The sequence below is a fragment of the Siniperca chuatsi genome, linkage group LG13 (assembly GCF_020085105.1).
Source record: "Siniperca chuatsi isolate FFG_IHB_CAS linkage group LG13, ASM2008510v1, whole genome shotgun sequence".
Classification (NCBI taxonomy): domain Eukaryota; kingdom Metazoa; phylum Chordata; class Actinopteri; order Centrarchiformes; family Sinipercidae; genus Siniperca; species Siniperca chuatsi.
In genome coordinates this window covers 1,829,214-1,846,461 of record NC_058054.1, presented here as the reverse complement: position 1 = coordinate 1,846,461, position 17,248 = coordinate 1,829,214, and the positions used below count along the sequence as shown (strand labels likewise).

Genomic DNA, 17,248 nt, shown 5'->3' with positions numbered 1-17,248 from the left:
GAACATTTGCAAAACTGGAACAAAGACTCAAAGCTGTCGAACTTGATTTAACTGGATCGAGGAGTCCTGAAAACGGCAACAATCTTAAAAATCAAAGTCGCAGGTTATATCTATTCTCATGTCAGGAAATCAGTATTTTATCTATAATATCAACCAGTGGAAGAGTGTTGATTAAAGAGAGGAGAGATTATTTAAAGCCTTCCACAACATGTGACTAAAGCACACACTAACTAAACACGATTTAGAAATACAGGACAAATAGATGATGGTTTAAAAAGTAAATAATACATAAAATAAATCATCAGAACTTGATAAAGGAGATAGCAGTCGACCGGTTGAGCAGCACAAATGATGGCTGCTCTCAGATCTGTCATTGTTCTGCTCCACTCTTACTTTAATCACCATCATCAACCTCTTTTCTCAGTTCCCAGGAATATTTGCTCTGTCGGTTGTCTTGTTGCTGTGACCTCTGACCTCTGGCTGAGTAATGTTAACCGAAGCCGGATTCTCACCGAATCACCTGCTGATTCCAACGTGGACAAGAAGTCCTTAGAGTGCTCAGACCTTTAAAGGTCAAAGATGACCTTTGAACCTCGATCCAACAGTGCTTCCAACAGAATCTGGATAGCTTGTTTGTTTTTATAGAACAAAGAAAGTTGAAGAAATGATGGAAATTAGCGCAGAGACGGTCGAAGGGCTCGCAGACAGTGCAGTGAGATTGTGACACAGTACATTATACTGTACATATCGCTCGCTCGCTCTGTGTAAATTACCTGAAGGACAGGTGGAAGCTTCCTGTGAAGCTGTGTGTTTCCTGCGACGGTCCGTCCGTTCGTAAATCGTCTCTGACTGTCCTTGTCGGACTCGTTCCTGGTGCCAGACCAGTCTAAATTTAATTGGCGACAGAGTCCAAACAGCTGCCTGGCCTCTGATTGGCTCTGTGATGCTCGAGATGTTGGCTGCTGTCAGAGATCCTGCTTCATCTCTGCCAGCTTAATTTGCCGAAGAGCGAGATGTTAAGAAAATAAGAAAAGGAGGTTTGAAAAAGCAGCTTACTCTGGCTGGCTCTGCTTTCACCGCGTTAAACTCGAGAGTCATATCAGTTCATGAGCACCGCAGCGTGTTTCCTTAAACTTTACTCTGACATCTTGCCTTTTACACTATTAAGCCAAAAATAAGGCTTTTGCACTGCTTCCATTTATCTGCCTCTCACAGCCTCTTCTTAGCTTCAAATATGGAAGCAATATGCCTTTTCTTTTTCGGGTTTTTGAGAATGAAGAAAACATTTGATGCAAATAGTTAATGAGCCTGAGGCTGAGAATACGAATCACCTGTTGTTTTATTAAAGTGACCTGACAGGTAAATGCTCTGTGTGTGTGTGTGTGTGCAGGTGAACGGGACGGAGGCTGATTATGAGTACGAGGAGATCACGCTGGAGAGGGTAAGACGACGAGCAGCCGTCCTTTTTTAATTTCACTTTGAATCCCGGCCATGTTGTTAAGATGGACCCGCTGTAACTCTCATAAACGAGCCGCAGTCGCTGCCCAGACTCCTGGCAGCAGATACTGTTAACTTGACTTTGACACACTACTTTTATGGACTTTTACTTTAGTACTTTAAAACTCTGGAGGGCCAACCGGTGTCTTTACAAACTAAAAGGACGTTATTTTAAATTTATGTCCAAGTGTGTCAGCAATCTGGGGAAATGAGGACATAATAAATCAACTCCGGCCAACTCTGTTAAACAATGCAAACTTGTGCGTTTGTGATCCGCTCATACAAACACGCATTTTTTCTTTTTAATGCAGCTGTGTTTTAATCCCTGACATCTTTTTTTATTCTATCTTCAGTTATATCTTCTTTTTTCCCCCTTTTGTCCTAATTCAGCTGTGTTTCTTCAAGTGCAAATTATTATCAGTGCAGCGTGAATGAAAACCATCTCTGCCAGCTGAGTCCCACAGAAACTACAGCGCGTCTGTCTGTTGTTCTGTCTGTAGGCTGAACAGGCTCATATGTTTCTCATATGTTAGTAACAGTGATTTAATCATGGGAGAAGAATTATATCACAAGAATTATATCCTTTAGTATTTTTAATAATGAAACTATATATTTGTGAGGTGTTTGCATCTTCAGCAGGAACCAACGGGCTCGGAGCTGAGAGCCGCAGACAGGAAGTCAGACGGTGCTGAGAGACGGACCGACGTGTTGTTGGTTTCTTTTCGTTTGTTTGACAATAAGAAACGTGTGTATAGGTCGTGCGCACCACTCTGCTCTTCTGAATATCTCTTTTTAACAGAAATACAGTTTCATTCACCAATCATTTGCACTTTGCTGTTTTTTCATTCGGTGCTAAGCTACCGCGAATAAAGCTCAACTCTTCTGCACAACTATTTCACATTAAAAGCCTTCCCGCAGCTCAAAGGCTATAAGCCCTTCCTTTGCCGGTAGGCTTTTAATGTGAAACATCTGCAGGAAGTGTAGAGATGACAGTAGCTTAGAAACAAGATATTACCGTAAAGTGAACCGTAAAATTGGAGGATGATTTACAACTGGTCATTACACGAAGATGACAACTCATCAGGCAGTTTGTTCTTAAAGTTTAGGATCCCTGAAAGAGCGGAAATGATTTTTAAAAGTCTGTCGTCTCGTCGGATTTCTTCTTTCTCTCTTTCTGATATGTTTTCAGCAGATGTTTATTTTCTCATCCATCAAAAACGGCAACATTTAGATTGTTATTCTCTTGAAATGTGGTTGTTTTTGTTACCTTAATGCTGAATGTGCTGTTTGTATAATCACTCGTCTGCGGTTGCAACAGGTATTATTTTTGTTAACATGCGTTCTGGTTGTTTTTTTTATTGTGGTTGTCATGGTGATCGTTGTGGTATCCAGGGGAACTCAGGGCTGGGCTTCAGCATCGCGGGCGGCACAGACAACCCCCACATCGGTGAAGACCCCAGCATCTTCATCACCAAAGTCATACCTGGAGGAGCCGCAGCCCAGGACGGGCGGCTCAGGTGAGACAGCACACACCTGTGAATCCTCATTTGATGTATGACGAGTTCAGCTGCACAGTGTCTCAGTTTCTTCGCCTCAGGTCGTTGTTTTTAACAGTAGAGATTTAAAGACATTTATGTATCATCACTCAAAAACAACTAAGTTTTAGAGTTGTTAGTTAAGAGCTGGTGTCCTTTACCCAGAACCCCCTGCAGCGTCCTGCTGCCTTTCACTACCTCATTCATAATGCAGCAGCCAGTCTGACACACCTGATCCAGGTGGTGATGATGATGATGAAGAGCGGTGGGCAAACAGCAGGTCCGGCCTCAGTCTCAGGTTGCCTCTAACATGAACCCCGTTCGTTGGTCTGTCACTCATCGGTGAGGCTCATGTGTCTGACTGAAAGCTCAGGTCACTTACAGACAACAGAGTAAAAACACAAAGCTCAGAAAAGAGAGGAGGAACGGACGAAGAAAAGTTAAACTAACTGACGAAAGTCTCGCTTTTTGTCACTCTTCAGATCGCTTCGCTCAGTTTTATCTAGTCGGTATTCACATATATTCACGCTTGTCCAAATACACATACACAGATTCAGTCCAGCGGGGAACATGTACATACTGTCCAGTTCTTCACTAAGCTACCTGCTGTAGCTCAATAAACTCCCACTGGAAGGGTTTCAGGACGAGCTCGGCGGACACAACTCGAGCCACCTTTTGAGTTTTTATTGTGCGCACATACACAATAATCATCCACAAGCTAGTTATGTGTAACGTTTTAGCTCATCAATTAACCAATCAATTAGGTTGCTAGGTTGTAAACCTGCAATGAAAACACAAAACAAACATCAGAATTAACTAATGAAGTTACACAATCATGAGATATTAATTCTTAATCTGAATTACTGAAAATGAACCTAGGTGGCGCTGGCGCACTGACTAACTTATACTATACTAACTTATAACGCATACACAGATACACAATCTGGTGACTAGGAACGATAATAAAACATATCTGTAACCTAGTAAGATTACAGCATATATGAAATATAACATAAATGCGCCTGCATTTAGAATAAGATGGTAAATATTCACAGTTATTTCTTCAGAACATCATAATAACATCTGTCACTTGTAATATACATACGCAAAACAAATAGTGACCCCTGCTGGAAAGTTCTACACATACAAGGACCAACAAATAAAATAAAACAAGCTATAAATAAGATATTATGCATGAAGTTGAAAACAGGATAAAAGCTAAAAGTACGACTAAACTGGGACTTTACTGGTGAAGCTGGTGTTGGATGGTGTGCTCCGATGATGTAGTCGGATGACGAACAGCGCTGAAGTTGGGCTGACGTTCATCTGATCACACGGAGATACGAGACGAGACACACTTTCCCCAACACTTGGCAAGACGAGGAGGAGAAATGATATTAAAAAAACTGAACTGAAAGCCTATAAACACACCTGTCATCTAGCAAGATTAAAATATTAATGTTATATATTTGTTTTTTCAAGCTAAAACTCTACATGAACAAGATTTTCAGACAAAGTAAAAAAAAAAAAAAGATAATTATTTCAATAAAAATATAATATAAATATATAATAATTTAACAAAAAATAATAAACATTTTAGGAAACATGATGTTTTGCTTCCTTTCTGAGAGTGAGATAAGAAAATGGGACTCGTGTTTGAAGTACGAGCTGGAGCCAGTGAAAACCACAGTTTGTGAGTCAGGTGCTGGAGCTATTTTCTTCACAAGCAGTGTATCCATCCGCCCAGTGCGTCTGCGCAGCGGCACGACGCAGGTTGTCAGATTCGGCCGGTGAACACGGGTTTTGGTTTCGGCCTCTGTACAGACGCGATGGCACCGAACCTGGCCTCACTGTGACGACAAGACTTCAGGAAGCTGCACGCAGTCACATTTGTACCTGTCGCTTATACGCCTTCTCTCACATTTACCCTGTGTTGCTCTTACATAACTGTGTCCCAAAATGCTGAACCTTTAAATTCTGTTATTGACCATCAGGATTGTCATTGCCTCTGTTCTTCAGTCATGCTGTTGAACCGCAGTAAACCATTTTGGTGATTGACAGCCAGGGGCGTCCTGTGTTTCAGGGTCAACGATGTCATCCTGAGAGTTAACGAGGTGGATGTCCGGGATGTGACCCACAGCCGAGCCGTGGAGGCTCTGAAGGAGGCCGGCTCGCTGGTCCGACTCTACGTCCGCAGGAGGAAACCCGTCTCTGAGAAAGTGATGGAGATCAAACTGGTGAAGGGACCCAAAGGTGACAGAAAGGGTTAAATGGTGCGGTTTGATTTAAACACTCAGTCAGCAGGGGCAGAAACTAAACGTCGCTCCTGAAGGAAGCAGCGGAGCGCTCAGATAGTGTGGATGTGTTGTTGGATCGGCTCTGCTTGCTGAGGAGCTTTAGTGAAATCCCTCAGGGCCTCATGATTATTCAGACAAGAAGCCAGGCTCAAGTACAAAGCCTCGGTTTCCACGGAAACATCCTGAAATATGCTTTTGTGCGTTTATGTGCCCTGATTTGTGCCGGTGTTAAATTGGCAGCAGCATGTTTCAGTGATATCTTATAAGGCTTGCTGTGAAGTGCACATTGGTGCTGGAAGGTTCGTGATTGCTCTAACAGTCCCCCCCCCCTCTGGTCCTGGTCTGTGGTGTGTTCCAGGTCTTGGCTTCAGTATAGCAGGCGGAGTGGGGAACCAGCACATCCCGGGCGACAACAGCATCTATGTCACCAAGATCATTGAAGGAGGAGCTGCACATAAAGACGGGAGGCTGCAGATCGGAGACAAACTGCTGGCTGTGAGACTCTTCATACACAACTCTGTCCCGTCACTGCTTTAATCCAACGCCAGAGCCAAAAACCGCCAAACATGCTGCACTTACACTGCAGTGTGTCTCACACTGAGCGTTTATAATGACCACAGGTTCTTCGGGAATGTTATATATTCGGTGTAGTCGTTAACTTGTCTCGTGGTCTGAAAAGATATTTGAAAATCCTTTTTGTGATCTTAGCATATTTTTTTTTTATTTTTTAAAAAGACATTCCCCTTGATTTTATTGTTATTGAATTAAATTATCTCCTCACAATGTCATTAAAAAAGAATTAAAAACAACAGAACAAGTAAGGTAATGAATTCTAATCTAAAATAATTCACGGAGGGCCACATTTTACTCTTCTTGGTGGTGGTAGTAGTCGTTTATAGTGTCACGCACAAACTTACAAGATACCGAAAAATACAGCTGAAGTAGTGAAACAACATTGTTCAGGGACAAAGATAAGTTCTTAGATAAAACATTACATTACAAACAAAGATCTTTGTCTCCAGCCTCAAACTTTTCAGTTAGATGTCCCGATTAAAGGAGACGTTTGTAGTTCAGGCAAATTCACAAAGCTGAATCACCTCACATTTATGTCTGCTGTTTGGAGGTTCCCAACAACTGGTGTCAACCTGTGAACTCCCAACAACAGTAAAGAGCGCTGTAAATAACTGTAGCAACCCCTCAGCACACATGCTGCACCTGACCGAGAACGAAGTGATGGAGCTTTATAAAATGTCTTATCTAATGCTCGACCATCTGTAAAACGTCTTTTAGGTTGTTTAACAAAATGACACGTGGTCTGGTTTGATGGAGCGCATTAATCTGTGACAACAGCTGACGTTGGTCTTTGCTCTCAGTGGATAAATGTTGATGTTTCGTGTCTCCTCTCTGGGTTCAGGTGAACAGCGCTTGCCTGGAGGAGGTGAGCCACGAACACGCCGTCACTGCCTTGAAAAACACTCCTGACGTGGTCTACTTGAAAGTGGCTAAACCCAACAGTGTCTTCATGAACGACAGCTACGCCCCGCCCGACCTCACCAACTGTGAGTGATGGCTTTCATTTTCTATACAAACAAGACTTTTCTTTCCCCGCAGGAGCATTAGCAGCACCACATCAGAACCAGAACCGCGTTCCCATCGGTTTTGAACACAAGTTACTCAACAGCTTCACCGACGGAAAGAAACCATTAGCTTAGAGCTGCGCTCAGCAGCTACTGGGAGCACTGGTTTTCATAATGCGATCAGTTTGATCGCGTCCAAAGAACAAAGAGTGTCGACCATATGACATATTAGCAGTGTGACCTGTGTGCGCTGACGTAAAGGCGAGCTGCTGTAACAAAGACTTTCCCTTCGGGGATCAATAAAGGATTTTTGATTCTGATATGAGCCATATGACAGCTGTGCGTTTTCTCAATGTATTAATTATTTGCATCTGCATTTATTCATTTTATTATGCAGGTTATGATTAAAATATCTCGTGTAGAAATAATTTTGTAGCCTACTTTTCTTTTTCTTTTTTTTTGGGAAAAATGGAAATGATAGTTTCCACGCATCGTTTTTCTTCTAGCTCGTTGAAAGTTCTCTTACGTAGTTTAGTGGCGCAGAAAACAACTCGGTGCTTCCCGTTCGTCAGAGGACATTTTAATAAAGCTTCAAAATATCTTGAGTCACGGTGGTCCACGGCAGCGTGTCTTTTGGGCTTCAGTTCACAATGAATGGCATCCTGACTGCAGTGTTTGTGTGCGTCAGTACCACTGAGGGGAGACAGCCTTTGTTGTGACTAATTGGCCCAACACCGATGGTGAATGAACATCCTTCATGATGGCCAACCAGATCGACTTCCACCTCACCTGAGGAGCAAGGAAACAAAGCAAATTAGAAGCATCTATAGAGATGACTTTAGAGGCGTTCAAAACTGCACTATGTTTAAAAAAAAAAAAAAAGCAGAGGTCGGTGTCCTCGTGTTCTTTCAGGTACAGGTGAGAAGACAAGAAAGGATCCGGGAAGTCCAGTTTATCAGACACCAAAACTCAGCACACAACTCTGGACAGATATCATTGTATCCTCAGCCTGAATGATCACAACAGCAGAAACACCCTGTTCGTGCTTCAGAGTAATCAAACAGGAATGTGGTCGTGTTCGTGTTTGATTGGACAACACACTTTGTCGCGGGATGATGTCGCGTTGCTTTGCAGCAAAAGTTAAGGACACACAAGCACTAATGTTAGTCTAAACATGGTCCAACTGAAACCCTCCGGCCGAACGACGACACGAAGCCTGCTAACATCACACAAACCAGATTAGCAGGTCCTTGTTCAGATGTGACCTCGTCGGCGTTGTGTCTTTGACCCTGAATTAGTGTCGAATTCAGCCGGGACTGTGGTGTGTCTCTGGTGGTGGTGGGTGGGGGTGGGGGGTTGACGTTCCCAGTGGCATTCATCAAACAACGCATTTCAAAGCCAAGGCGAGGCAGAGCACGAACCCTGGATCTGTTCCCAACGACTCCCTCGGTGAACCTTAATGTGGAGACACTGAAGGACAAACTGATCCTGGACTGGTGAGGACAGGAGGGACGATGTCCAGCTGCACTGTCTGACCAGCAGAGAGTGATGTAGTGAGAGGATTTGAGGAAGGTGGAGCCTCAACTTCAGAAGATGAAACTCTGATATCTCCCCGTTACTTCCTTCGCTGTCTTTGTGGGTCTACGTGATCCAACTCTCTATCACAATATACACAATTTTATGTTGCGATATTGGAATATTTGCAGTTAAACGAGTACAGGCTCACTGGAATCACAGCTCCCTCATTTTGTGCTTCACAGACGGTTTAGTGTCTGCAGCAGGTGTTGCTGTTCTGCCATCTAGAGATCAGAGCAATCTTAACAAAGTCTAAAACAAACTGAGAGCCTAAAACAGAAGAAACCCAAGCAGACTGGTGTTAGCTTAAAGCTGAACGCAGTCTGAAGAGCAGCGAAGTCCGTGTGGAGAAGTGATGAAAGCACGATCGGCCTTCTCAGAGAGAACTGAAGCGAGACTGTAAAGTCACGTAGCACTTCCTCTTCTGATGGTCAGCTGATCGTTGTGACGGAAACCTGAAACGTTTAGGCTAAGTACCTTTAATGTAAACACGCCTGACCGTGCTAACACACACACAAAGCCGATGCATTTATTTCAGCTTTCCTCAGGAAGCCGTTCAGGAAGAAGGCAGTTTGGGAAAACATCGATCGTAATGAGTGAACGCGTGTGCGTATTCCTTCAGTGTAACTGTTAAGTTGGTCACCATGGCGACGTCACTGTGTCAGCATCCGACCATCAGATCCCTTCAAACTCCATGTTGTCATAAATCCCTTTTCTCTAAAGAGTCCCCTGTGCTTCAGCCCTCCTCATCGACCCCTCCTCTTCGTCTTCCTCTTCTCATTGACCCCCCTCTTATCCTAACCTCTGTATTATTCCCCCGCGCTGATGTTGAGACGCGTGAAGGACGAGCAGCAAATCCAATCAGCGAGCGTCGAGCAGCATCACAAGCTTCAGCTGCTGTTACTATAGCTGCAGTACACGAACACCGGGGGGGTCATTATACACCCCCCCCCCCCGATGCAGACGGCCGTCCCATCATCCCCGGCTCCAGTTATCATGGCCGCCAGTTGGACAGACTGGATCAGATTTACCTTCCGCAGGTGTTTGTCATCAAACAGGAGGCAGCTGGAGTCAAACCTTCGATTCTGTCGTCCTGGGGTCCAGAACCTCAGAAAGTCCAGCAGATTTTGGGACGTTTAAATACTCTTCTGGATCTTTTTTATTCTCTTTTTATTCACTCTTCTTGTCTCTTTATGTATTAAAACAACCACAGCTCGCTGTCCTCTCTCTTCCTCTGCTAATGAGGCTTCTGTTTCAGCGTTTATCCATCTTTATTGCAAACATTAGACCGTGGATAAAATGCGATTAGGCTTGTGTGATGCGACCATGTTAAGCCTGCAACTAACAATTATTTTCATTATTGATTAAACTGTTGATTGTTTTTCCAATTAATCGATTAACGTGTAGTTTATTTAAATGTCAAAAAAAATAGTGAAAACAATCACAATTTTCCGGAGCCCAAGGATTTTAAAACTATTGTTTTGTGGGACCAACAGTCCAAAAACCGAAGATATTGAGTTTACAGTTATATGACAAGAAAAAGCAAAATATCTTTACATTTGAGAAGCTGGAACCTGCAAAGTTTTGGCGTTTTTTTGTTTGATAAATGACCTAAACAACTAATCGAATATCAAAACGCTTGCAGATTGATTTTCTTTGATCATTTCAGCTCAAATAGCGTGAAACAATATAAATTTGTCCACAGTTTAGTGTAAACTGACCTGGACAGAGTCCTCTGACAGCAGGAAGTACTACAACAGTTCGATGCCTGAAACTTTAAATCTGTCTGTGAAGAAGTTTAAACTCTTCATCAGAATCTCTAAAAAAGGATGATCCCTAAATCTTACATTTCCAAACGTGTCTGTGGTTTTTCCACAAGCAGCACAAACAGTTTGTGATCAGAGCCGGTTGAGTTTCTCTCTCGCTAGTTCAGTTTACGACCCCCTCAGCGGCTCCTGGCCTCGTCCAATCAGACGGTAACAGGAGCCCGACAGGTGAGCGTAGCGGAGGGTCTGAGCAGGTGTACGATCAGATGGAGAGAAACTGTAGGACCAGAGGCTGAAACACACACTCTGCTGCTCAAAGTAAGTGTGTCAGGGAGGACAGATGTGTATTTTTGACTCTGACTGCAGGTTATCAAACTGATTCAGCTCAATATTTACAGTCGAGCTTGTTTTTCCTCTTTTCCACCTGTGGAAGCTGCATCGTCGTTCGGTTTTCCGACCAACGACTCGCCTAAGTACTCTCTGTGTGTCTGTTTCAGCGTACTCCCAGCACATGGAGAACCATATCAGCCCCCCCAACTTCCTGGGTCAGCCCCTGCCGCCGCCAGCATCCTCGGGACGCTACTCCCCGACCCCGAAGAGCATGCTGGGAGAAGACGATGTCGGCCGGTGAGGACAAAAACATCACGTTTTACGCTCTGAAGCATTCGGACAGCAGACACTGCGATGGGATTATTGTTGAGTAGAGCCTGACTGATGCTGGGTGTTTTAATATTTGTTTTATATACACAATAAAGTCAGAGGCTCCTCAACCAATCAGTTTAGAAAATAACATTTTACTGCATGATAAAAATGATTATTGTGGTTTTCAGAATAACGGTAGATTAACAAAAGAAAAATTACAAATGCTATGCTGCCTTATTAATGCACAAACCCAACTTTAAATTAAGTTTCCTTGATGGAGACGTGATACTTAATGACAATAATGTTGTATTTTCATCTTTACTGTAAAAATCACTCTTTAATCTTTGATTGATGTTAAATTCCAGTGTTTTTATAGAATATTAACTTAATAAATGAAAACCTTTCTTTGTTCTACCTGAACAACAGGCAGAGGAGGTGGCAGTTCAGCCCTGAGTAGTGTCTGCAGGTCTCCCTCTCAGGCCTAGTAAGATAGAGCAGCCTGTATGTTGCCTGAGAGGCGAAACTCTTCTGTCATCTGGATTTTGGCAGCTGGACAGAGAATCTGTAAATGTGTGGGAGGATGAAAATAGGACAATGTGCATTTGAAAGTGGTATTTTACAGTTTAAATTAGTACCAATAACAACGCAGCAGCTACTTTTTTGCCCCACGTCAGGTTAATGTAGTCGTGGGTTTCTGTGGAGCAAACACAGCTGCTGCGCCCTCTGCTGGTTCAAACCTGCAGTTACACACCACCACCATCACTCCTGCGCTGATTTATTCCACCTGTGAACATTAATTCATGTTAGCGCTGCACACAAAAAAGACCAACAACATAAACGTTTTGTTTCTGTAAAAACCTGAATTTTAATATGAATCTTCACGCTGCGGCGGGAAAAGTTTCCACACTCCCTCACTGGCACAAAAGTGACCTCATCGACTGACTGATCTGGACTTGTTTATGATTGGTTTAATCTTTTTAGTCGTCTGTCATCATCACGAAGTCAAAACAGAGCTTCAGTTGTTACATGACCGACATTACAGACTTCAGCCGCTAAAGGAGCAAAATCAGCGTTAGAGGACAGATGTTGGAAATAAGGAACACTGTGTGGGGTCACATGACGTCAGGATGATTGACAGCTGTGTGTGAGGTCACATGACGTCAGGATGATTGACAGCTGTGTGTGGGGTCACATGATGTCAGGATGATTGACAGCTGTGTGTGAGGTCACATGACGTCAGGATGATTGACAGCTGTGTGTGAGGTCACATGACGGCAGCATGATTGACAGCTGTGTGTGAGGTCACATGACGTCAGGATGATTGACAGCTGTGTGTGAGGTCACATGACGTCAGGATGATTGACAGCTGTGTGTGAGGTCACGTGTGTGATGTCAGGATGATTGACATCTGTGTGGGGTCACATGACATCAGGATGATTGACAGCTGTGTGAGGTCACATGACGTCAGGATGATTGACAGCTGTGTGAGGTCACATGACGTCAGGATGATTGACAGCTGTGTGGGGTCACATGACGTCAGGATGATTGACAGCTGTGTGTGAGGTCACATGACGTCAGGATGATTGACAGCTGTGTGTGAGGTCACATGACGTCAGGATGATTGACAGCTGTGTGTGAGGTCACGTGTGTGATGTCAGGATGATTGACAGCTGTGTGAGGTCACATGACGTCAGGATGATTGACATCTGTGTGTGAGGTCACGTGACGTCAGGATGATTGACAGCTGTGTGTGAGGTCACATGACGGCAGCATGATTGACAGCTGTGTGTGAGGTCACATGACGTCAGGATGATTGACAGCTGTGTGAGGTCACATGACGTCAGGATGATTGACAGCTGTGTGTGAGGTCACATGACGTCAGGATGATTGACAGCTGTGTGTGAGGTCACATGACGTCAGGATGATTGACAGCTGTGTGAGGTCACATGACGTCAGGATGATTGACAGCTGTGTGTGAGGTCACATGACGTCAGGATGATTGACAGCTGTGTGTGAGGTCACATGACGTCAGGATGATTGACAGCTGTGTGAGGTCACATGACGTCAGGATGATTGACAGCTGTGTGAGGTCACATGATGTCAGGATGATTGACAGCTGTGTGAGGTCACATGACGTCAGGATGATTGACAGCTGTGTGTGGGGTCACATGACGTCAGGATGATTGACAGCTGTGTGAGGTCACATGACGTCAGGATGATTGACAGCTGTGTGTGAGGTCACATGACGTCAGGATGATTGACAGCTGTGTGTGGGGTCACATGACGTCAGGATGATTGACAGCTGTGTGTGGGGTCACATGACGTCAGGATGATTGACAGCTGTGTGAGGTCACATGACATCAGGATGATTGACAGCTGTGTGGGGTCACATGACGTCAGGATGATTGACAGCTGTGTGGGGTCACATGTCAGGATGATTGACAGCTGTGTGTAAGGTCACATGACGTCAGGATGATTGACAGCTGTGTGTGAGGTCACGTGACGTCAGGATGATTGACAGCTGTGTGTGAGGTCAAGTGTGTGATGTCAGGATGATTGACAGCTGTGTGTGAGGTCACGTGACGTCAGGATGATTGACAGCTGTGTGTGAGGTCAAGTGTGTGACGTCAGGATGATTGACAGCTGTGTGTGAGGTCACATGACGTCAGGATGATTGACAGCTGTGTGTGAGGTCACATGACGTCAGGATGATTGACAGCTGTGTGAGGTCACATGATGTCAGGATGATTGACAGCTGTGTGTGAGGTCACATGACATCAGGATGATTGACAGCTGTGTGTGAGGTCACGTGACGTCAGGATGATTGACAGCTGTGTGTGAGGTCAAGTGTGTGATGTCAGGATGATTGACAGCTGTGTGTGAGGTCACATGACGTCAGGATGATTGACAGCTGTGTGAGGTCACATGACGTCAGGATGATTGACAGCTGTGTGAGGTCACATGACGTCAGGATGATTGACAGCTGTGTGTGAGGTCACATGACGTCAGGATGATTGACAGCTGTGTGAGGTCACATGACGTCAGGATGATTGACAGCTGTGTGAGGTCACATGACGTCAGGATGATTGACAGCTGTGTGTGAGGTCACATGACGTCAGGATGATTGACAGCTGTGTGTGAGGTCACATGATGTCAGGATGATTGACAGCTGTGTGTGAGGTCACATGACGTCAGGATGATTGACAGCTGACTGTGAGGTCACATGACGTCAGGATGATTGACAGCTGTGTGAGGTCACATGACGTCAGGATGATTGACAGCTGACTGTGAGGTCACATGACGTCAGGATGATTGACAGCTGTGTGAGGTCACATGACGTCAGGATGATTGACATCTGTGTGTGAGGTCACATGACGTCAGGATGATTGACAGCTGACTGTGAGGTCACATGACGTCAGGATGATTGACAGCTGTGTGAGGTCACATGACGTCAGGATGATTGACAGCTGACTGTGAGGTCACATGACGTCAGGATGATTGACAGCTGTGAGGTCACATGACTTCAGGATGATTGACAGCTGTGGTCCTACAGGGAGCCCAGGAAGGTGGTGCTGCACAGAGGAGCGACAGGACTGGGCTTCAACATCGTGGGCGGGGAGGACGGAGAGGGCATCTTCATCTCCTTCATCCTCGCTGGAGGACCAGCTGACCTCTGTGGAGAGCTGAGGAAAGGAGACAGACTCGTCTCTGTACGTACGCTCTCACACACACACACACACACACACACACACACACACACTTTTATTTATCATAATTATGCCGACTTGCAAATGAACTCTGACGTTTTTGGAGATGTGTGGAGTCAGGTGAGAGCTTTCAGTCAGTGTCCATGGTCATCCCAGGGAGAACAGTGTGATGTCAGCAGCTCTCCGGTGATTTACCGCCGGCTCTGATGTCTTTCCTTTTCAAAGATGAACTTTGGCCTCAGAGTTAAATCTAATATTTGTTGCTGCCAGGTTGGTTTGTCTGAAGGTAAAGTGAAGGTCCGTGTTTTTAGTGGCCCGTTAACCTTGTTCGGTACAGTCTTGCGAGTTTGTATTCCCGAATTCAATTTGACAGGTTCAAACTTCCAAAAACTCCAGTTCAGACTTGATTGTTTTCTGTATTAAGAAAGGCCTGCGGACTCACCACACACACTCCTCTGTAGAGAGCTAAAGACGCATTCAGACTTAACATGACGTGAGTAAAGAAAGATTCGCTCAAGTCGAGGTGAAGAAGTTTAAACAAAATTTGAGAGAGTTTTCCGATTATTCTTACATGGCTATGGTTATTTAGAGGAAGGAGGGAGGAAGATGGATATCGGTTACAGAAATAAACTAGTCTACAGTATTTCACTGAGTGGCTCTGACCTCTGACCTCTTGTGTTGAGATCGTACACGTTTTATCTCCCAATCAGAGCTCGCACGAGAGTAAATACTAGAGTTAACTGAGTAAAAATTGCATAGACGCGAACGTTAAGAGAAGATATCGGAGCGCAGACGGCAAAGAAATGGAAGCACTAAAGCCTGACGTGCAACAGCACCACTCTCAGAAAATAATTTGTAATTTGTAGATCAATCTCGGACTCTCACATCTCCTCTATACAAATATATAACCTGCAAGAAAATATTGATACTGTGCTGCTCTGTGTTCAGGGTTGTAAAGCTGAATCCAGGCTCAATAATAATATTAATAATAATAGTGGCTTGTGTTTTTAACAGTTCTGTGCCTGACGCTGTGTGTTGCTGTTTTCAGGTGAACGGGGTGGACCTCCGTAACGCCACCCACGAACAGGCTGCCGCCGCCCTGAAGAACGCCGGGCAGACGGTGACCATCATCGCCCACTACAGACCAGAGGGTGAGACACCTGGGCACACCTGCGGGACCAGTCACATGATCAGTAGCTTGGGAATCAGTATTATATATCCACTAACACTTTCAGGAGGGTCAGAGGTTTCACGCTCAATTCATTATTGTGATCACGACTTCCGGGAGGGTCCGGTCTGGGTTCCCACATGTCCTGGAAAACTGGCAAAACCCGTAATTCTGTAAAGTAGCTTTCCACTCCTGGAAATGCTAAAATTACTCCCAAATATCCTTGAAAGCAAGGGATTGTCTTTGACTCTGTACTTAACTTTGTCTTCCTGTGCAGAGTACAGTCGGTTTGAGGCGAAGATCCACGACCTGAGGGAGCAGATGATGAACAGCAGCATCAGTTCTGGATCTGGATCTTTGCGGACGAGTCAGAAGAGGTCGCTATACGTCAGGTAAGATAAACGCTCACCTGGGAGACTCGCTGGTTTTAACAGAGCCGCCGGCGTGTGGCGAGGCGCTGATGTATGGAACCCAAAATAGACATTAAGAAATACTGATTATTGTCATGTGATTTTTGTGCTCATAAGGTCGTGTTTTGGCTTATTTAGAGACATTTTATTATTAAATTAATTTTTAAATCTTTAGTTTTTATATTGTTTTGTAAATTAATTTAATTCTACATTTTAAATTTTGCTAAATTAGCAGCGTATGCTAACACTTCACCAGAAAATGTTTTTTTTTTTTATCATTTAAAAATAACTAATTATAAAATCAATATAAGGTGATTGAGTTATTATATTAGTTCATTCAATTAATTACTAAATTGATTGATAGTAATTGTACTAAAAAAAAATATTTTTAACATTTATTATGTAATTAATTATTATATCTAATTTTAATTAATCAAACAAAATTTAGTCAATTTAAATTTATTTTAAAAATTATTTTTAATTTTGACTTGTAACTGTTTCGCTGGTCTGCATGAATCAAAGTGTGCTGGAATAATTATTATAAAAACCGACACCGATTCAACTCGAGGTCCACTTACTAGCCTTTCTTTCTCGTGGTCTTCATGTGAGGTGTGGTTGGGAGCCTTGGAAAGCAATATTTTTGTTGTCATCTCCATTAGATTGAAACATAAAGTTCAGTTTAAAATAAGCTTTAAAAGTTAATTTAATGGATTCATCTATCGGGTGTGTGTCCGTGTTGCAGAGCTCTGTTTGACTACGATAAGACCAGAGACTCCGGTCTGCCCAGTCAGGGACTCAACTTTAAGTTCGGAGACATCCTTCATGTGGTGAACGCCTCCGACGACGAGTGGTGGCAGGCCAGACAGCTGACGTCACAGGGGGAGGCGGAGGAGGTGGGGGTGATCCCCAGCAAAAGACGGTCAGTCACGCACACACAGAGCAGTGAAAATTTAAATTATTAGATTATTAATCTGGTTTACATGGTGTGTAATTGGGCCGTTTTTAGTTAATTTTAAACTGTATTTCACTTTTCAGGCAACATCCTTAAAAGGCACTTCATGTTAACACTTTAAA

At 43.9% G+C, this 17,248-nt stretch overlaps 1 protein-coding gene across 28 annotated transcripts in view; it reads left to right on the top strand.

Moving 5' to 3' along the window:
• dlg1b (discs large MAGUK scaffold protein 1b) overlaps window positions 1-17,248 on the top strand; it is a 127,303-nt gene that overhangs the window by 93,149 nt on the left and 16,906 nt on the right. For all 28 annotated transcript variants that reach the window (XM_044219719.1, XM_044219716.1, XM_044219715.1 and 25 more), the window contains 10 exons: window positions 1,391-1,441; window positions 2,890-3,014; window positions 5,116-5,285; window positions 5,688-5,824; window positions 6,744-6,888; window positions 10,745-10,874; window positions 14,443-14,599; window positions 15,645-15,747; window positions 16,042-16,156; window positions 16,917-17,093. In XM_044219719.1, coding sequence (XP_044075654.1) covers window positions 1,391-1,441; window positions 2,890-3,014; window positions 5,116-5,285; window positions 5,688-5,824; window positions 6,744-6,888; window positions 10,745-10,874; window positions 14,443-14,599; window positions 15,645-15,747; window positions 16,042-16,156; window positions 16,917-17,093 — 1,310 coding nt within the window. The remainder of the gene's footprint in view (window positions 1-1,390; window positions 1,442-2,889; window positions 3,015-5,115; window positions 5,286-5,687; window positions 5,825-6,743; window positions 6,889-10,744; window positions 10,875-14,442; window positions 14,600-15,644; window positions 15,748-16,041; window positions 16,157-16,916; window positions 17,094-17,248) is intronic.